The 21,441-nt window shown below is 46.6% G+C and overlaps 1 protein-coding gene across 2 annotated transcripts in view; it reads right to left on the bottom strand.

Moving 5' to 3' along the window:
- Positions 1–1,219: 1,219 nt before the first annotated feature.
- The window catches only part of MAML2 (mastermind like transcriptional coactivator 2), a 220,777-nt gene continuing 200,555 nt past the window's right edge, over positions 1,220–21,441 (bottom strand). For both annotated transcript variants that reach the window (XM_075491061.1, XM_075491062.1), the window contains exons 3-5: positions 13,582–13,785; positions 10,284–10,395; positions 1,220–4,256 (exon numbers count right to left, since the gene is read on the bottom strand). In XM_075491061.1, coding sequence (XP_075347176.1) covers positions 3,274–4,256; positions 10,284–10,395; positions 13,582–13,785 — 1,299 coding nt within the window. In that variant the 3' untranslated portion in view covers positions 1,220–3,273. The remainder of the gene's footprint in view (positions 4,257–10,283; positions 10,396–13,581; positions 13,786–21,441) is intronic.

The raw sequence follows: 21,441 nt of genomic DNA, 5'->3' as shown, positions 1-21,441 counted from the left end.
CGATCCCGTTCTGCCCGCCCCCAAAATCCAAAGTTGAAGTCTGCAGATAAAAATAAACAATCGTATCATACAAAACTTTGCATATAGAATACAAAAGGTAACCGTTGACTTTTTGTATAAAATACAACTTTTCGATAGTATATTTATTTCACATATGTATAAATATAACCCAAATAATATGATTTTTATTATTCCTACCAAAATATTATTACTTTTTGTTGTTTTTTTTTTACAAAAGTTTACAAAACAAATAATTCTTTATATTTACAACCCAATACTGCGAAGAGTGCCCGGTCAATGATGAAAAATAGACTATAAGGGTAGTGCACTTAGCCATTGCAAAGAAAGAGAAAAAAGACACTAGCTCTGTTCAGATACAAGTGTTCTGAAGAAATAATATTGGATTCAAGTTTTGGTTGCAAGAGTCTTTCACAAGCTCACATTTCAAATGCATCAGGCATATCTTTACAGGACTGCAAATGGCCTCTACCTTTGTTGAATGTACTTCAGACAGGATGAAATTTTGATCCCAGGGCTGGCACTGACAGCCCAGTGTCTTCTCCACTCCAGGCTGAGGCCAACAGGACAAAGCTCAGCATTGAATCCACCACCGGATGATATCTTGAAGCCTTGGGACCAGCTCCTCAGCTGAACAATTTTTTTACATCATTTGAGGATCTGGAAAACAATCTGGTCTTAATACAGAAACCAGCGGTGGCTTTTTCAATGGCATGTGAGGGTAGTTGAAGTTACCAGACTTCAGTGCCATTGCTTGTGATGATACTAACTCAGCCTTGGCCTCACTGGCATCGCAGTCACCTGTTCCTACCAGAGCTTTGGCAGTCACTGCTGACCTGCTCATGGACGGGGTGTGTGCCTGTGTGTGAGACAGATGAGCCGATCTTCCCTCCACTTTAAACTCATGTGGCTACTATTTCAGTCTAGTTTTGCACAATTTATAGGGGACTCATTTGTTAAGACCATGTCTGTCTCTTTCCAAACTTAGGTGGGGTGCCAGTGACCTGGGCTGAAAGGCTCTTTAAAGACTTGGAAAAATCTGTACTGGCATATCAAGGGGACTGCATGCACCCCAGCCAAAACTGGGGAGAAGAGGGAGCTTTCTGGGCAGCTGAGCCACCACGTTTTACAATGCAGGGGTGTGCAACGATCACTAGCTAGGGCAGCAGAAAGGACTCTTCAGCAGGCTTTCTCATCCCTCTTATGAAAAACATGTCTGGGAATGAACAGCATCATGGACCAGCCTGCCTCAACTGGCATATCTAGCTAAATGCCCACGTTACACCTTTCCTGGAGGTGCTGGTGCTCGTTTGTGTGGATGCTTCTTGAAATATCATGAAAAATTGTGCCCACATGAAATGACAGGGTGAAATGACTGAAAAAGCCTTATTAAAACCTCTCTTGAGAAATAGGTCAGATAAGTGCAGAGGCTATTGTCAAGTAGTCTACTCATCCCACTGCCACTAACAAGGATGAATAAAGCACTTGCACGGGGCAGAGCAATGCCTCTTGGCACCGAGGCATGTGAACGTAGGCATTGTATTCCTTTGCCACATCTAGTTTTAGCTAATTCAGAGTAGGCTGTGAAACACGTCGCACCACATCATTTTAAAGAACAGCATTTTCATTTGAATTGCAAGATCTGCTCCCATCTATGAATCCTCCTATATCTGACTCACTGCGGATCTGCTTTATAGTGACATAGCACCTCCTTCTGATGCCCTTACTGACCAAGTCTATAGGAGAAAATTTAACACAGTCGAGACTATTCCCTGGCACTGAGGTCGAGCGGTGTGGAACAACCTGTATCCTTACTGCTCTGCTCTGTTAGCCTCCAAGGCAAGGTGGCTGCAAACTGTCTATGGGAATGGTCCTTGCCCCAGGTTAAGTCCCTAGTGATGCACAGAAATTCCTCAGGGCAATGTTAGCTGGGCCATCCCCAAACCCAGAACAGATGATTCAGTCCAGTGCCCAGAAATATTCCGCAAAACTGTTTCATTTACAAGCACAGATGTGGCTGAGTGGAGCCTCCTACTGCGAGTAACCCGGGTGGTTATAACTGACCTGCATGCTAGTTTCAGGGGCAGAGCTCTCCTACTCTGTCCGACGGAAGCTGTGGGGACCTGGGCCATCACTGGACCTCTTTCAACTCCCCCCATATGGCAAAGGGAAAGCGGCATGGAGCCAAAATGCTGTGCAATCAAAACGGTAGCCTCTCCCCAGACAGAGATGCTGGCGTTATCTGCTGGGGTAAACCTGTTCGATAGAAGAGGACCAGGCTGAACTACCTGACACTCGCCGTGGGTTAAGATGAAAATGAGGATAGTGGCTTAGCTGAGCCACTTCATGCATTTGTCCTCCTCTAAGGTGGACTGGGAAAGTAGTCGGTGATGGTCAAATCGTGAGCACCCTTCTCACTTAAGTTGTCCATTAAGTCACTGGAGTCCCAGGGGCAGGGCAAGGTGGCAAAGTGAGGATCCTGAGCTTTGGTGTAGTTCATCTCATGTTTCCCTCAATGCCCAAAATGATTGTGCTGCTGGCAGGACAGTAGCCTCCTCTGATACTCGCTGCAAGCACTGATGAAAGGGAGAAAGCAAACGCTAGAGCACACTGAGTAACGCACTGGATGATCTGTTTCCTTCTTCCCTTGGACGAGACCACTTACCCTTTTGTGTGCTACAAAACATAGAGGGTTTAAACCAAAATCATCAGGAAAGCAAATGTGAGTTTGTTCTACTGTGTAGAAGGAAACAGTTTTTGAACGCAATGAGATTTACACAGGGCCTGATGCTGTCAGGGCTGAGTAGTCCCAAGGAAGTTAAGGGCTGCGAACACGGTGACTGAAGAGCTCTGGACTGCTTGGGCTCTTACTTGCACTCAGAGAAATGATGTTCCACAACCCATATACTGTCTGGTGCTTGCGTGTGTGGGAAGCTAAACACGTTTTTCCACGCAGCCCCCGTGAGAAGAACTGATGGGTTTGCAATGCGCTGGGCCCTGGTGTGAGGAACAGACCCTTCCCGTGTTCTCACTCCTTTGTGGCAGGCATGAGTACCACTTACATTATCGTTTCATCGGGGGAGACTTCAGTTTTGTTCCTAGAGCAACTCTTCAAACAGGGCAGTCGCCCTACGTGGTATTTTAAAGGACAGCCCAGGTACTGGAGTGTAAATTAATAAAGCAGGTTGTTGGCATCTAAAGAGAAAGCTAATGTCCTTACTGCCTCTTCATCTGGTTCACCCTTGGTACTGTCACTTACGAGTGGTTCCCCAAAATTTCATCAAGGTTGATGTCTTTCATCCAGTCATCGTTACCAGGTTCCGTTTTCAGTAAAGAATCTATAAAGTCTGAGTCACTGTTGAGCGCAGGTCCTATACTGTCACCTTGCTGGTTCAGAAAGTCAAACGCTAGGTCATTACCATGGTCACTTCCTTGGTAAGCCCGAGAGTTTTGGTTGGTAGATGTGAAACTGGTTGATGGTAGAGATGACGGCGGTGTCATACTTGTTCCTGGCTGATTCAAGGCAGGCACAGTCTGTCCTCTCAGCTGGTTAGGTCTTATGCTGAGACCTCGTAGTGAGCCAGCAGATTGTCCATTTAGAGTCTGGTGCATTTGATTTAGAGGAGGCCTCATTTGGACTCCCGCTGTTAACTGATTAGGAGGTGCCAATGCACGCTGAGGAAAATGCTGGTTGCCTACGTTGCGTTGCAAAGATTGGTTAGGATATGGAGTGCCGGTGGGGAAACGGACCCCTGCGGGTTTCAGTGCGTCCTGCTGCTTCACTGCAGCTTCTTGTGGAGCCCAGTTCTGGGCAGTGGCGGTAGCTGTGATCATCATGTTGGCTGGCCTTTGCGCGGGGATACCTGTGGCTCCATGGTTCAAGCTTGGCCTTACTTGCTGCGAGTTGACCACCGACCCCGTCCCAAAAGCTGCTACGTTGTTTGCCTGTGTCATGGTTTGCTGTCGAGACATCATGGGGTTATTCTGACTGGGCAGGCCTTGATTTTGGTTTCTGTGTGGCTGCATTTGGTTCATTCCTGAAGTCACATTGTATGCGCTTGGTTGGTTGCAAGGAAGGTTCCCGTAGCAGCCCATACTCCGAGCAGCAGGAACAGAAGGCATTCGGGTCCCAGCGGGGGTGGACATGAGGCTGGAGCTCTGGGGCATGATGCTATGAGTTGAAATCGGGTTGGATAAGGACATGTTGTTGGAGCTCATACTCACAGCTGGTGAACCACCTGGAAAGGAGAAAACAAAAGTGTTAAAACATATGAGTGCATCATGCGTGGTGTCATTCAAATACCAACAGGTTAAAAATCCAGTTTTCTAGCAGCAGAATTTCTTGAAGAAGATACTTTGCTCTGAAGAGGACTTGCATGAACTTGCTCAAGGCCTTAAAGACGCTTATCATCCAAAGGGTGGTTTGGGCTATATGAAGCCATTGGTGGGCTTTCCATCCCTTCAGAGGACATCAGATAAGCCAAAACCGGTGCTCATTGTAAGAGGAACATTGGGGCAGGGGAGGACAGACAGAACCACGCAGGAGAGAAGACTTTTCTGCCTTTTTTTACAGAAGCACTAGACGCCTTGGACAGGACAAAGCCTGTATAAGTGAGCAGAGGCAGAGGAGATCAATAACTTTTCTTCCTTGCAGGGCATGGCTCATCCTGGCTCCCTCTAGAGACAATGGGGAGTGATAGGCACCATCATCAGGCCCCTTTTCCACCTTTCTTAGACACGTACAGCAGTGGTATCTATCCCTTCTGGAAATGCCTGTCCCAGATGACAGCAGGAGCCAAGACTGCGTCTCACACATCTGCAGCACTCAGAGCCTCTCTCCCAGCCGGGTGCTGGGAGAGCAGCGCAGCCCAGTCTGTGACCTGCTTGTCCTCCCACGTGGCGGCCGAGCGGGCACGAGGACGTGGCTGGGTGCTGTGCCTGGCGCGTGCCACCCACGTGCCTGCCACCCACGTGCCCCTTCTAAGCTCTATTCCCAGCTGGGCTATGGCCATTTGCCCCTGCAGAAGCTGACTTGCCCATGAGGGAGCCACACAGGATGCCTGATGTGCAGGCACTTGCTGCACATGAACATCACCTTTTGTGTGTCAGAAAAGTAGAAATTATGAGTTGGCAAGAATCTACCATTCATGGCTAATTCTGCCCAGTGGAGGATTTTCCTGTACCTGACATCTGCCAATGAATCACAGGAAGAGAGGTTTCTCTTCTCTTCAGCCTCCAAACCTTGACACAAGCTCACTTCTGTGGCAGATTTGCGGCTACATAGTCTCTGTTTTGAGGCCACAATAAGTCATTTATGCAACGTAGACCGATTGCTTATGCAGTGCAAGGCTCTGAATTAATCTCTGAGAGATTGGTTGAAGAAGACTAAACGGTTTCTAACCACAGCCAGTGTAGATGGCACTGTGGAGAACCCCCTCTGCACACAATCAGCTGCTCCACAGCCTAATTCCTTTTGCTACTGTCGCTTCCAGTACAAGCCCTACAAGAAGTGCAGCTAGGAGAAGTCAGGTTCAAGGCAAACGAAAGGTTGTGTGTTTCTTCACACAACGTGTGGGTCAGCTGAGGAAATCTTTGCCACATGGCACAGTACAAGCTAAATTCTCGTACCACTTTGGGTGGCTCCCAAAGTGTGAGAAAAGCTGTTGAATGGGCTAGCTACCAAGGTACCACCACGTGTCAGGAATTCCCTGAGCCTCTTCCAGAGAAGGAACGGCGGAACACACAGCCCTGGAGCTTTGCTATTTCATAGGTAGCAACTAGTAGCAGTTGTTGGACATGGGACACTGCCTTGGTTTGATCCTTCATACATCCTGAATACATCCTGAATACATCCTTCATACATCCTTGGTTTGATCCTTCATACGTTGAGGGGAGACCTTCTCGCTCTCTACAACTACCTGAAAGGAGGTTGTAGAGAGGTGGGGGTCGGTCTCTTCTCCCAGGTAACAAGTGACAGGACAAGAGGAAATGGCCTCAAGTTGCGCCAGGCGAGGTTTAGACTGGATATTAGGAAATTCTTCTTCACTGAAAGGGTTATCAAGCATTGGAACAGGCTGCCCAGGGAAGCAGTTGAGTCGCCATCCCTGGAGGTATTTAAAGGAGGTTTGGATGAGGTGCTTAGGGACATGGTATAGTGGTGGTCTTGGCAGTGTTAGGTTTACGGTTGGACTCGATGATCTTAAAGGTCTTTTCCAACCTATACGATTAGGTGATTCTGTGATTCTGTGACATAAAACAAAACCAGACTGAATTTGACTAACTTTGACTTCATCATCAGATGTTATTATATATTAGTCTGTGTGATTAATTTTATTAGTTGATCCACCATCAATTCCTCCTTACTGCACAGGTGCTTCAAGACTGTGATCATACCTGCAGTGTTCTCCAAATACATCAGTCTCAGTGTGTGGCATGTTTTCCAGTCCTTCAGTCCTTCTAAACTCCTTTCAGAACTTGACAGTTTTCAACATTTGGTTTCAAGGCTGTACATGACAGCTGGTCACAGTAATAGCTCTTGCACATCTCCAACAGGGATGTAAAGTAAGCTCTTGTTTTCTTGCTCAGCATTATCTCAGACTGTGTTTGTCCTTTCGGTTGCAATCACACAGCCTGTTTACAGTGATATCTGGAGACCTATCAGCCACTTCCTTATGTGCTATGTTAATTTTGTATCACTCTCGTTTCTTAACCAAAATAGGCAGTACAAAGTCAGCTGCTTTAAAGGACATTACGTGAACAACTATTACCTTTATCAACCAAAGTTGTGGTTTCAATGAAAAAAATACCATGCTAGTTTGAAAAGATTCTTTTACATCAGCCCATGTTGCCTGACATTAATTATATTTCCTTCCTAAATTCTTTATTATTCAGGCTGTATCAGCTCCCCAGTATTTTTGCTGAGCTTTGCATTAGGTCACTAGGGCTACAATTACCTACTTACTCTTTTAATTTTTGTCATGGCATTAGCAGTCTTCCTTGGAGTTTCAAGACTAAATAAAAAGTGACATTAAGAATTTGGAGAACCTCTCAGCCAGCTCTTTTAAAACTCTTGAAGACAAATCATGCGCATACATATTTAAAAAGTCTATGTTTAGGAACAGCTGTTTAATATACTGTTCCTGCTGAAATTTCACCATAATCATGTTCAGTTCCCTCCGACTGGAACCGAAGAAAAAATTATAATCTATTTCTGCCTTTTCTGCGTGATTTTTATACATATGTACTTTCATTTAGCAACGGATGCAAAGGATTCCTTTTTTCCTTAAATACTTTAAAAATAATCTCTTCCCAAATCGTTATTAACACTGAGTGTGACTCCACAACCAGAGTTGCTTGTTCCATATCAATATAAACATAGATACCTAAATTAAGAAGCTCACCTAATCCTGGAAGGCAAGCTTTTCCACAAACTGGCTCTAAGCAGGAGACATTTGACTATAGAGAATCTAATTGTCCTAACAATTGTGTTGTCCTCACTTAAGCACCTAAATTCAGTCCCCAAGCTGGTCAGTCCCTGGGACAGGAGATGCTTTGAGGAGTCCAGCTGGTTTTACCCCCACAGGGACAATCAGAGTCTCCTCCGTGTCCTCCCAGGGAGCCCCCTAAGTGAATTTAGCTCTGGAAACAAAGAGGAGAAAATCAGTGCTCAACAGGCAACCTCACGATTAGCCCCATCTTTGGCTTTGCTAGTGGGTTGTGCATTGCTCACTGCTTTTTGGAAATACTGCATCGTCTTTTCACAGGGGTGATAGAGATGGAGGCCCTGATTCTTTGCTCCCTTATGCCGGTAGTAAAGAGGAGGAATGGCACAGAAATCGGTGGCATTTCAAAAGATGTGGAACACCCATCTGGGGAGAGCCGGTTCTCTCCCTCCAGCTGAACTACAAGTTTGTGGAGTCACTTCACTTGCCGCTGGGATGAAGTCCCTCCCGGGGTGACCCTGCCAGCTGTTGAGCAGCGCCCAGGGCTACCATCGCACTGCTCCTGCAAATGCCACACTCTTTGAAGAGCACAAGTGGTCGGGAGATGGGTTGTACTTGTTGTGCAAAAGACGATGCTTCCTCTTTCTTTGTATTGCTATTTTTATGCTTTTATTTTTAACACAAATATTTTCCATTCTAATTTCTTCCAGATGGGAAGAAATGCCTTCCCCAGCAGCGCTGTGTATAGCAGCTGGGCACCCCAGGCTATGGCCATTTGGAGAAATGCCTTCACTGCCCGATTCACCTGCTCTTGTCTTGGGGGTTTCTTGCCGTGACATGGCACTATGGGGAAAAGCATAGAGGAATAAAATGCTTAACCAAGTGTCTCCAAGCCCCTATGTTATTTTATTTAACTTTTTGTCTCTTCTTCCCTGACCTGAGCAAAGCTATTCCCAGAAAGAGGGAACAGATTCCTTGCTGTTACTCCCTTATGCAAGATTTTCCTAATCGCTCCATCTGGTAGCTTCGCTGCGAGCTCGCAGCACAGCCCTTTCTCCTAGGCTTGCCTGAAAAGCTGCTCTCCTCCCTGGGCTCACAGCGGGGACTCGAGATTTGAATGGACAAGTGTTGCCAATCCCACATGTTTCAAACCCAGGAGATGGGACTCCAAATACCATGAGATTGGCAAAAAGTCCATCAGATTAAGAACAACAAGAAGAGCCACATAACAATGGCGATCTACTTATTTTGGAGCCTTTCACAGATGTGGCTGCAGTCATTTCCATTTTCTCTCTCTGGCTAGAAATGGATTGTTTTTAAGTAAAAGCCAAGAATCTCAGTTAATAATTTGATTCCAGGAATGAGCCTTTAAACAACACACGGAATCACAGGATTCCCCAGCAAACTGCTGGGCTTGCCAGAGCATTTGTGTTACGAGAGCAGGAGGTACCAAGCAAGCAAGCAGGGCTCTCTGCCCTGTGGCATTGCCCTCACCACGGGTCATTACGCTGGCATCAGTGATGCTTGTGCGAATTTACTGAAGATGATAAATGCTCAGGCCCATTAGAAAGCAGCAGTTTCCAGACTGCAGCAAGTTTATCACTGCTAGGACTTGTAAACAAAGCAAAGGAGTGCATGAACGTTGCCTAAGCAGCCCTTTACATGCGTAGCCGGGCTGTTGGTGCCACGGCCAGCAGGTCGGGCAGAGGGGTGGCATGTGAGCGAGCTGCACTTGGGAACTCATTAAAAACATAATAGAAGCTGAAAAAGATTTGCCACAAAGGACAGGTAGGAAGGAAAGACTCAGATCCCTGGCTGAATCTGCAGAGCCAACAGTTACGGAAAAACAAACCAACCAAACTATCTTTTTTTTCCTCAGTGTGTTGTATACAAAGATAAACTAGGAGGTAAAGGATCCTTTTTATACTTAAGTGCACAGATGCTTTGCAGTATAAAGGACATCCTCTGATCCCATCTGCTGCATTTCCCCCCACCTTCTCTCTCTCCCCAGCATCTTTTCCTTACTCTGCCTTTGCTCGCAGAGCAGCCTCCAGCTAACCAGCAAGGTGAGCAGCATGAAAAGCCAAACAGGCAGTCCTGTCCTCCCAAAACTGGACTCTCCAAGAAGGTGATGGCTCAAGAGGTGAAACCAAGGACTAGTCCTGAAGTGTTGGGCATCTTCTGCCCTGGGCAGTTCTGGCTGAAAGCAGGGGCTTTTACCCTACTGTTTGACTGATCCGTTGAAATGCTGCTTGTAGAACAGCACTGAGGCCATGACCGTGGCATATTAAACGGACCAAAAGTTCAGATGATCGCTCTGGTTGCCCATGATGTTGTCATACGAGATAGATACTTAAAAATCAGTATGAGGGTCCTCACACTGTACATGAGCTGCCATTCAAAGGGACGGATGGTTCTCATCTCAGTCTCTGAAGCAAGATGTACCACATACATGAGAGAAGCATCTGGATAGAGTGAGGGCGCATAGTCAAGAGGACACCTTTGTATCAAGTATTTGGGTGCACGTTCTCAGGCAGTGCTAATGGGAGGGCCACCTCCTTCCCTGTGCCTGAGGCACGCAGCACCAGCCTGGATGAACCACCGGCTGGTTCTCCAGATCATATATCAGCACTTCTCAGTGGTGGAGGGCAGTAAGGTAAATAGCACAGGAGAGCAGCAGCCACCACTCACTGCCTCTGTGGTGATGTAAGTGTTTACCCAGAAAATCAGGCCCTTGTTATCAGTGCATGCATGGCTCTTCTGGATGGTCTTCCAGCTGGAAGGAAGGAAGGAAACAGTTTCATTTAGCACATAGGCACTTACCAGGATACTGGTTTGCTTGTTGCATGTTGACCACGTTCCTTCTTTGGTCTTTATAATCTGGTGGTGGTCGTGTCAAGTGCCTGTTCAGCTGATCTTGTGGAGCGATTTTCTCCTAGAGGATTAGAGTAGAAATATTTTAATTTGCTTTTCTTTATGCTTTCCTGGCTCTGTGTTTTGCCTGCCTCTTTCTTTTCTCAGTATGTACAAAGCTGAAGTGTTGCTTCCTTTCGCCCTGTCTGGTCAACAGGAGAGGCAGCTGTGAACCTGTGCCATCGCCCACTGAAGGCTGTATGGAAACCTTTCTGCTGGTTGTATTGTGTTTGAGACTGCTCTGACTTTCCTTAAAATCACTGAGAGCTGCTCAGCCTCTGCGAACTTTGGCCACGTCTGCACGGAAGTACAAAGTGTCCTCTGATGTCCACGCTGTCTTGCTCACCATGCTCATCAGACAGAGGGGCCTGATGGTTCCTCATGGCTCCCTCCCAGTCTGGGCAGCTGGATTTGCTTTCAGAGAAAGCACAGATGCAGACCAAACACCCAGGTCTACCCCAAACACACAGCCGGGATGCAGCTGGGGAGCAACGAGTGTCCAGCCTTGCAAGGTGCACACCTGCCCCTTGGCTGCATCAATGTTCATCAACCCATTTCACCCACGCTGACCTCTCAGCCTGCACAGCTGGCAAAGAGCATTGCAGCTTGTCACCCCCAGCCCCAGCCATGCCCATCCCTCACTCTGTCCTTCCTCCTACCCAGGAGGAGCTCCCGCAACCATCAGCGACACCCCTTGCTTTGTCCTCCCCGGTGCTTCTCCTCATCAGGGATGCCAGCAGGACACATGGCCAGGGTTTAGCAAGGATGGTGCTGGGCTGGGCTGGCTGGTTTTCACACCATTCACCATTGCCCCGTGCTTCCCCGTACACGCACGTGGTGCTGTCATTCCTCTTACACTGGGAGTGCAAGCACTGTGGGAAGGACAGCGGGGAAAGACTGCAGAAAAAGCCAATTAGTAAGGGGAGATTTTTTTATCTTGGGCCTGCAGGGACATATCTCTGGTGAAGGGAAGATAGAAATCCAAGTCCTTGAACTGAAATCTGACTAACTGCCCTGTGTTCATAAAGATCTGGAAAGCGCAGGCACTGGAGTCAATGCCAAATCTCTCATCAGCATCACTATCACTTGATGTCTCCAGAGTGCTAACTGCCTGCCCATGAGCCACGACTCCTGGGGATACATGGCCCCACAGCAGGAAAATGTGGGTTTGACCACCTCAGTCACTGGTAAGTCATTGCCGGTGCACCCGTGGCCCCTGGAGCCGTGCTTGCTGGGCAGCGGCTGGGCGGGCTTCACCCCTTCTCTGCAACGCGCCTGCCTTCCGTGCTCGCTCGGCTGCTAGAATGGCAAACTGGCTTGTCAGTGTGAAAAAAGAGTCGGGCCCTGGCTGGTGTTGGATGTCCATCAGAGTAATTTGGGGATCTTCTGCCTGAAAACAGCATGCAAACAGGCCTTCTTTTGAAAAATCTGTTTTTTCTTCCGCCAGGAGCACTTTAAAACACTGGGAAAGAGCCTTTCTTGCGGTGTTTAGGCATTTCCGTAATGCACTCTGAGAGTGAGGAGTCTGATTAAGATTTATAAGGCTCATTTTAACATACTGCTTTACCTGAACCCTTGTGAAGAAGAAAGACAATTTATCTCCCAGGAAATCCCTGCAATATATGTAAAAATTGTAGGCAGGCTTTGTGTGTATTTCTATGAACACGATACAAAAGTAAATGCAAGCTGATAAAAAAAAATGCATTCTGTAGAGTGATTTTAATTTTTATTTTACTTATTTTTAAGAAAAGCTACATGAGCAATTAACTTCCTGTTCTGCTAAAACTTCTGACAGAAAACTGCAGTGTTTTGAGCTGACTTGAAACTTCAGTTTTCTTCTGCATAAATTGAAAAGTCAACAAATATTTCCCTCCTCGGACAAATGAAATCCTTAATTTCAAACTCAAGCTTTCTAATTGTATTTTTGGAATGGAAATAAATTTGTAAACAAAATTATATTCTCTATAAAATAGTTAAACTATAGTCTAATAGTCTATAAAATAGCCTGAATAATTATTTTTTAAAACATCCCCACAAAACCATGAATGTTTTTCCACTTCTGTGTTGTTCTTTAATTACTGAATGGCATTCACTAAATGTGTCAGTATTTCTGAGTCTACATCTTCATAGAGAAAAGAAAGTTTTGGATTCAGAATGTCAGGCCAGCGTGAATTGGTCTGCCCTGTAGGCTGAGAGATGCAGGTTGAGGTAAATAAGCCACAAGGTTGGGGTCTGCTGTCATTGCGGCCTGGGGGAAGCAAAGCAGGTGGTGGTGTCACCTCCGTCCTTCCCCAGAATCCTCCCTGCAGCCCTTCCCTAGTTGCCGCAGGGCACCTGTGTTGCTTTCTGCCTGCCCCAAGAACATGCCAAGCTCAGCTCCTCTCCTAGGACTTCTCTCTTTCCATGCTTTGGCAAGCAGGACTACCAAGGAATGGTGAATACGAGGATGCAGGGGGTACGTGCTACTGCTCTGGGCAGCTGGGACTCCCCCCTGTTGCACTGGCCATGGGTGATGGGCCATGAAGCACCTTCAGCTGACTCAGTTTGTGCAGTATCAATGGCAATGCCAGTTTAGTGGAACAAAACCAGTGGGTTCTAGTCTTTATCACTTCCAACAAGACCACAAATATCCCCCATGCCTCATAAAATGACCAGAAACTCCCAACTGGTCTCTCAGATACCAAGTGAGAGGGAAGAACTGCCTACAAATATCTGGAAATGCAAAAAGAAAAACAGAGAAAGGCGGACTCATGTATGATCCCAGCCAAGCACACAAACTTGTGTTGAACACTAAAATCAATGTACCTGACCCTTGTTTACACACAGGCACTTTATACCATGCTGCCTAGGTTGCAGAGCCTGGAAGTCAACTTTTCTCTGTGGTCGAAGTAGTGTAGCAGTGCACCTTAGCTTATCTTCCAAAGAAAACCACTGACAATATTCATATGCCTCAAATTAAACATATGCTTAGACTATTCTCATAACGAAACCACAGTAGCTTGGATACTTGAGTTGTTTCACATAAACTGAAGAAGGTTTTGAAAGGGCTTAGCAAAGTGCTGAAAAATGTGAGACACACTGAAGAAGGTCTAGGCATTGCCAAAATGACCTCGAAGTTTTGGGGGCTTTCTTTCCCCTGTCTTAGCTTTCTCTTCTATTGTTTCTACGATAATCTTTTCCATGTAAAATAACGAATTGGAAAACTTACGGCTTCTGCCAACATCTGCTGCTGTAGAAGAAGTTGTTTTTGCTCCATCATTTGCCGTTGCAAGGCCTGTTTCTTTTCCATCAGTTGCTGATTCAACATTGATTGCTGGGATGAGTTCATGTAACCACTTCCAGTGTTTGGATTTGAGCAAGAACTGGAGCTTGGAGTGGGGCCAGCTCCCTGGCCTACCACAGAGTGTTGATCCTGAAACAGAAGAAATGGCTTGTGAAGGATGAAAATAATAACAAGCACCAAGAAAAGGAAATAATCCTTTTTATGCAATTAGCTCAAGTAGAGGGCACAGCCCACAGACTCTCAGGACAAGCGACCGATACAAAGGCTTTGACAAAATAAGAAGGGGATTGAGTAACTTCATCACTCGTGGAAGACTCTGAAAACGTGCCAGGTGGTTCCAGTGGAAAACCTCAATGTTGTACCAGGAGCTTGGGAAACGTTAACAGAAGTAACAGAGCCGTCCTGGGGATCTTTCAGGAAACTTGCATCGGGCCGTATGGCAGTTTGTTTGACCACAAGGGAACCAACTCGGCGTCTGCTGGTTCCTACCATCTGGCGAGCAGCAGCGAGAAGTTACAGACTCACTGCTAGAAGTGGCATCTATTCTTAGAAAATACAGAAGTGGTAAGTTGTTACTTCGCAGTGGGGTGAGTGGTGCTGCTTTTATTTGTCCCGTCACCTCCCTGACAAGAGCAATCTCTGAGAGATTGCTAATTGTCTCCCATTACCAGCAGGATTAAATAGGCTTAGGGTGTATCAACTACCTTGGTAAAACAAACGTGTAACTGGACAGGACTTTGAAGAGGGCTTTAGGGTCTCCCTGGTCTTTGCGATGGATCTAGCTCCGCTTCCTCTTCCCCGTGTGCAGCTTCATGAGGAAAGACTGGCAAAAAGTCATCTCGGGCAAGGGGGAAGGTACTTGGGAACTCAGACCATGCACATACAGGATGAGAACGAACATGGGATGACAATATGCTGCTCATTTTCTTTTACCCGTGGTTCCCCTTGGCAGCAATATGTTTTCTGTCTACTTGCTCCACCACTGTTTGGTATTTGGACCTTTACCAAATGTAGGAAATAGTTTTCTCAGTCCACACACAAAAATGTGTTACCCCACAAAAATATTTAGCCTATGTTGGATCATTTGATAGCCAGGTATTCCTTAGCTGCCCAGATGCAAAGAAAATAGGAGACACTGGAGAAGTCACAAGAGTCAGGAGAAACATCAGTTTTCTGACTCCACTTTGTTGCAATTCACCATAGGAACCAAACCACTTAATTCTGTATAACCATAATATAGCGGTGTATTTGCTCCACAACACAGGAATCCCTGACAGCCGCAGTCTGACCCTCCCTGTTATACAGCGGTTCTCTCAATATCGAGGTGTAGTCCCAAGGTCTGGTCTACTACCGAGGTAAAGCTCTGCTCTGTGGCATCCAGGGAAATACGGACTGACCAACAGCGATGCGAGGACGGGCCAGGCATAGCCTACTCGTGCCCTGAAGACTGCGGAGCACTGATGCTCATCACTTTGCAAGCTCCAAGAAAGCTCATTTCTGTGCCTTAGCTTTTGCACCACCCCCCCCACAATAGCACACACACACACTACAAACTAATCCAACTTATCTTTCTACCATCTGTCATGGAAGAAACACAATGATTGTTATGGGTATTTCTATTTTAAAATAATTCTGTGGCTTTTAGACGGGGCCACATGAGTGCGTAGTTAGCTAGATAAAGTATTTGACGTCTGTTACTGAAATAAAAACCACGACTTTCTTCTGGAGCCACCTGCAGCCCCCAAGGCAGTGTTAGAAACCCACCCTTCAAAATTTATTGGGCTCTTACACAATTATATCCCGCACACTTTCTTTCAGTTCCAGAAGGAATCCAGGATTGCTCGGCACTGCCACATTTTTCAGCCCTTATGTAAGCTGCAAGATAGAAAATACCTCCTCTCAACAGATCTGCTTGCCAAATTATTGCGCAAACTTTGTCTTTCTTAAAATATTTTGAAAAGAAAAATATGTTTCAATAAATTGGTTTTGACTTCTATATTCAAATGACAACTCTAGCTTGAACCCAGCCACATGTTACATCCATTAATAGAATTCATCTGTTGTGTTTTTGCACAGATAATGCAGGCTCCCCCAAATGTGCTTTCATAGTCCTGCATTAAAAAAAAAAAAAAAACCAAAACAACAAAGCTCAACTTTTTCTCTCCCTCATCCCCTGCCAGCCCATAAAAGCTGTGGGGAGGGATTTTGTTTTAAGATAAACCGCGTAGTGTCCATTCACGATACCTATCAAAGAAAGCTCTTCTGTAATAGCAATTGGCACAAAACACCAGCTGCTTGGCAAACAGGCCCTGAGAAAACAGTATAAATCATCAACTTGGAGCCAGCTCGGGTTTTTTGCGTTTGGTCCTTTCTCTGCTGTTCATGAAATGTCAGTGTGAGCCTATGAATCTATGATGTGTTACTTCTCCTGCCTGCTGATCTTCCATCAGCAGCGATGTGATGGGAGAAGGAAGAACAGTTTCCTAATAAATCAGGGGATTAGCTGCATGGCAGTCTGACCCCTGGTGAACCGCTGCTATCAAGCCTTACTCTCACCCCGCACTTGCATCACTGCAAATCAGAAGGCAGAAGGGCTACGCTGCTGCCAGGGACGTGGGGCTCTGCCCCTGCGCTCAAAGCATGCTTTCCGACATCCCTGCCGAGGAAGAGAAGATTTGGGTTGGAGCTACCCTGCTTTCATTGAACCTTTTCATCCTGCTCTAAGCCTGGCTTTACTGCAGCAGCGTTACTACGACTCCACGCATCTAAAGCTGCTGGTGGCCTTTTGAACTTCATTCCTGGGTTCCCGTGCCTGCGGTTTATGCACTTTAACTTTGGAAACCTCTGATCAAAGAAAGACTGGAGTGGGACATGCGTGTCCCCTCGCCCAGGGGACTCTCTGCCCAGCGGGCTGCAGGGGCAGCCCAGCATCTTGCCTGCATGGTGCCTGCACGGGGACACCATGTTGTTTCCCTGCATGGGGAATGTAACCCTCTTCCAGCTTTGCCTCCAAAGAGGTGATGCGACGGGGAGCGCATCCCTGCAGCCAGCCGGGTGTTAGGGATGGGCTGGAAGCATCACACCTCCGACAGGCACAAGTGTCAGTCTGGGTTCGCCCCCAACTGCTGCTCCGCTTGCTGGCACCGCTCGTGCACGCCGCATCCCTCCAGCCCTGCAGACGAGCTGCAGCCCTTGCAGGGCCGTGCCCGGTGCACCACAACCCCCCGCCTGCTCTGCTGGTGCCAAAACTCCAGTACAGGGGTGCTCTAGGTGCAAAGCGGGCGCGTTGCACCCCGTTCTCTGATGTTACAGTGAGATGTAAAACCTACGAGAAGTAGGAAGAGTGGCAGAGTCAGTGAAAGCTCCTCGGAGCTGGTAGGACAACTGGGGTTTTGTTCAAAAGCACCACAAAGAACATTATGCTCAAATGTTTAAATTAGCAGTAAATCAAAACATTTAAGACTGAGTTTGCCTTTCACTATCCCTGCTGCAGCTGACTTGTGTTCATACAAATGAGGGGAGGTTTTGGCTTCTAACACACATATGGACTTTACAAAATAGACTTCTTTTCTCTTTTCTTTTCTTTTCTTTTCTTTTCTTTTCTTTTCTTTTCTTTTCTTTTCTTTTCTTTTCTTTTCTTTTCTTTTCTTTTCTTTTCTTTTCTTTTCTTTTCTTTTCTTTTCTTTTCTTTTCTTTTCTTTTCTTTTCTTTTCTTTTCTTTTCTTTTCCCTTTCCTTTCCTTTCTTTTCCTTTCCTTTCCTTTCCTTTCCTTTCCTTTCCTTTCCTTTCCTTTCCTTTCCTTTCCTTTCCTTTCCTTTTCCTTTCCTTTCCTTTCCTTTCCTTTCCTTTCCTTTCCTTTCCTTTCCTTTCCTTTCCTTTCCTTTCCTTTCCTTTCCTTTCCTTTCCTTTCCTTTCCTTTCCTTTCCTTTCCTTTCCTTTCCTTTCCTTTCCTTTCCTTTCCTTTCCTTTTTGCAAAAAAGCCTTTTGCAAGCTTGCATTTCTGAATTTGTAGTTCAGAAGTGGTTTAGGGACACTTGGCTGGAAAAGGATGTGCAAACCTTTTGCCTCTTTCTCCTGGAAACGCCTTGAGTTGATGAATAATTTTGGTGGGACAGAAAGGAAACAATGGTCAATTTTTTACTAAACCATGATGCCCGCCGAGACTGTTTGCTTCCCAGCCAGGAGCGCTGGGGTCTGTGCCACAGGATGGGCTTCTGCTTCTTGCAGATTTTCCCTCCAAATAGGCGGGGGAAGACTTTTTCCACCTTTCTGTTCCTCTGTGGGGCAGCTCATTCTGTGCCCAGTGTCAGGTCAGGAGCGACAGTGCCGACTTTCGCTCTCCTTTTGCATTAGTTCTGGTTTAAAGAAACAATGAATTAAAAGAAAAAAGTAAAAGGCTTCAGATTCATTCACTGAAACCTGCTCAGCGACGGATGCTGTGTAAAGTTTTGTTCAATCTGTGCATGTTATTCCCACTGCGGAGCAGTTTGATTCAGTTGCATTAATTGGCATCACAGGCTATTTAGAGTGAGGATGGCGGAGATCAAGGCACCCCTGTGGATTTCCTCCTCTTAAATCAGGGACTGGTGGCTGTCCTGACCCTATGAGCTTCTCAAGGGCATTATGCTTTGGCTGCAAACCACGCTGGACACTGAGCACTGGAAGGAGGAGGAGGAGGACTCCAAGGAGTGCTTCACTGAAGTCCTGCCACGCCGTTTCAGGGTGGAGCAAGGCTGGTAGCAAAGCCCAGACCCCCTGGTGTGAACCTCCACCGCCTCAGCTGGCATGCTGCTTTCCACAGCCAGAAACCGGGGTTCTCAGGTGGCCCCCGGGGCCAAGCACGGGGCAGTACCAGGCTTATTCAGAAGAGCTGATCTCACTCAGAGAGTCATAGAATCATTTAGGTTGGAAAGGACCTTTAAGATCATCAAGTCCAACCGTTAACCTAACACTGCCAAGTCCACCACTGAACCATGTCCCTAAGCACCATATGTACATGTCTTCTAAATACCTCCAGGGATGGCGACTCAGTCACTTCCCTGGGCAGCCTGTTCCAATGCTTGACAACTCTTTCAGTGAAGAAAAATTTCCTAATATCCAGTCTAAACCTCCCCTGGCGCAACTTGAGGCCATTTCCTCTTGTCCTATCACTTGTTACCTGGGAGAAGAGACCGACCCCACCTCTCTACAACCTCCTTTCAGGTAGTTGTAGAGAGCAATAAGGTCTCCCCTCAGCCTCCTTTTCTCCAGGCTAAACAACCCCAGCTCCCTCAGCTGCTCCTCACAAGACTTCTGCTCCAGACCCTTCACCAGCTTCGCTGCTCTTCTTTCACGCAACTTTAGGAAGCCAAGCACGGGGTGCTCCATCCAACAGCCGGTCTCAGCACTTGCCAGCCCCCTTCTGAGCCCCCTCTTTTCTGCTGCATCTAATGCAAGCAGAAGCACCCCTTTCTGCTAAACGCTGGGGTTTCCATGGACATCTGGACTCCAAGCACTGCCTGCCCGTGTCCTTGCCTCAGACAAGAAAGCAAAACTACAGCAGGACCATGGCAGAGTGCCTGTTGAATAAGAACTCTTTTAGCTATAGTGAAAAAGCTAAAGAGTTTTCTTATTTTTAGGAATAACTCCCACTGTTGACTGGAGCGCAGAGGGCTGCTTTCTGTGCCAGTGTACACTGCGAGAGCCCCAAGTAGTTCCTGAGGTTATGCTGATTTGCAGCAGCTGAGGATCTGATCTACGTATCAGGGCTGGAAATAACACAGACTGGGCAGAAGCACAGCCAGCCCAATTCTCCCTTGCCTTACTGCTTGTTTGGCCATATGGGGGTGCAAAAAGCATCTTCCTGAGCACCTCAAACTCAGTCAACCTTTTTGCATATCTAGAACATACAGCGTAAAAGTGAGTCTCCTCTAAGTTTAGGTCTCGAACCAGAAACTCGGATCAGATTCTCTCTAAACTGCCTGCTGGAGCTCTCCCTTCACTATACAGAGGGATGGGGCTGTATAATTAGGCTCTAGATGCCTAATTTAGACAACTAAGTTAGGAGCCCAGATTAGAAGATAGGAACATTCCCTTACACTCGTAATTTTAGATGTTTATAGTCATACCTGAGCAAGATGCCTAGAAAAGTGCAAGGGTGTGAACACCCCTTGATCTGCCAAGCACTAGTGAATCACTTTCTAAGGATGTTGTACAGAGTGACCTAAAAGCCTCTAAAGTTAATCATGCAGAAGATACTGTTATAGGTTGAATTTCTCCTAATACCCTGCCAGAGAGTAGTTCTATGCATTGCAGCAAGATCACATTCATATGTATAAACAGGATTTGAAAAACCTGAATATTGCAAGATCCCAAGACCTGTCTAATATCCGGAGATACAGCTGGGTGAAGACTGCAAAATATTTCCCTTCAGTAATTTTGTGGAGTGTTTGTAAGAAGTTAGCTCAGCCACATGAGACCATCTTCTGTGTTTTTCTCCTGTGAACATCTGAGCTCTCAGGACAAAAATTTCAGGGCCAACCATGTTTGCACGGCACATACGCAAGGAATCACGGACACTAGCATTTGCAATTCCACAAGCCCAGGCTGTCTGCCAGAAATACTTGCGCCTTCATCCAACCAGGGAAAAGAAGCAAATGCTGTGTCACTCCTCCAACAAAAGGAGCAACAGAGCTCAAAGAGGAAATGTGGACGAATAATCCCTTCAGATACTATGAAGCTGGAAATGATCATGACAGTGGGGAGCACACACCTGATTTCTGCAGCCTCACAAGCGGGAGTCACACTTTGGAGTGATAGCTTTGGATATTAAGTGACGCGGCAGATACTCAAGATGCAAAGGGATAAGTACTTCAGCACACCCCACTGCTGCAGCTCTCACTGGGAGAGCCAGGGAGGCCAGGCGTTTTAGAAGGCCAGTTTTTTGTATGCACTGAAAGTTAGGTGGACCTCAGAACTATTGTCAGAAATAGCTAATTCTCCTGCTATTCAGTATTGCAAAAGTTTATACAGAAAAAGAGTAAAAAACAGACACTGTGCACAATCTCCTAGGTAAAAATGGGCGATCAAATACCTCAAAGGAGCCAACCCCCACTTTCAGTGAGAAACCACAGGCAAGAAAGACTTTGACAGATAGTTGTTTGTACGGTTCTTAATAGAAACCTTTTTTAGCACTTTGCCTTTTCAGCACCAACAAGGAAGCTGCTCACTCCTGAGCTCACTCCTCGTGAACTCATTTTCAGCCATTAGTGATTTATCGTAGCCTTGCCATAATCCCTTGCTGGAAAGCTGCACAGCCTTACAGCCACTAGCAGGCACTCATAACAAACCGCGTTCCCACCCCAAACTCCTTAAACTGGGCAAAGTGGGAGCTGCATCTTGCGGGGACCCAGGCTCAGATTCAGCACTTGCACAATCACATAGCAACAGACCCAGGAACAGTGCCTCATTACGAGCCTTGTCCGACAATCAAGCCTTTAAGGAGAACAAAGGTTGACAGTGATTAATCATTAAGCAGTTTCTTGTTCCTCGCTGCACGTGTTGGAGGCAGCCTCCTGCCGAGGCAGTCTGGCAGATTTCCTGTCTGCGCCATACCAGGGCCCACGTCCGGACACACAGAGACGGCCTCTCCCAAAGCCAAGTGCACAGATGAACGTCTTGTCTCCCTTTCTGAGCACGGCAAATTCGGAATGCGTGTGCATTCTGCAAAAATAATAAACCCTCAGCTGTACATCTGATTGCTGTATATTCAGGTGAAACGACCTAAAGGGGATTTGTTCACGTCAG

The sequence above is a fragment of the Mycteria americana genome, chromosome 1, assembly GCF_035582795.1.
Source record: "Mycteria americana isolate JAX WOST 10 ecotype Jacksonville Zoo and Gardens chromosome 1, USCA_MyAme_1.0, whole genome shotgun sequence".
NCBI classification, from domain to species: domain Eukaryota; kingdom Metazoa; phylum Chordata; class Aves; order Ciconiiformes; family Ciconiidae; genus Mycteria; species Mycteria americana.
The sequence above is the reverse complement of the archived record's forward strand: the minus strand, read 5'-3'. Positions and strand labels throughout refer to the sequence as shown.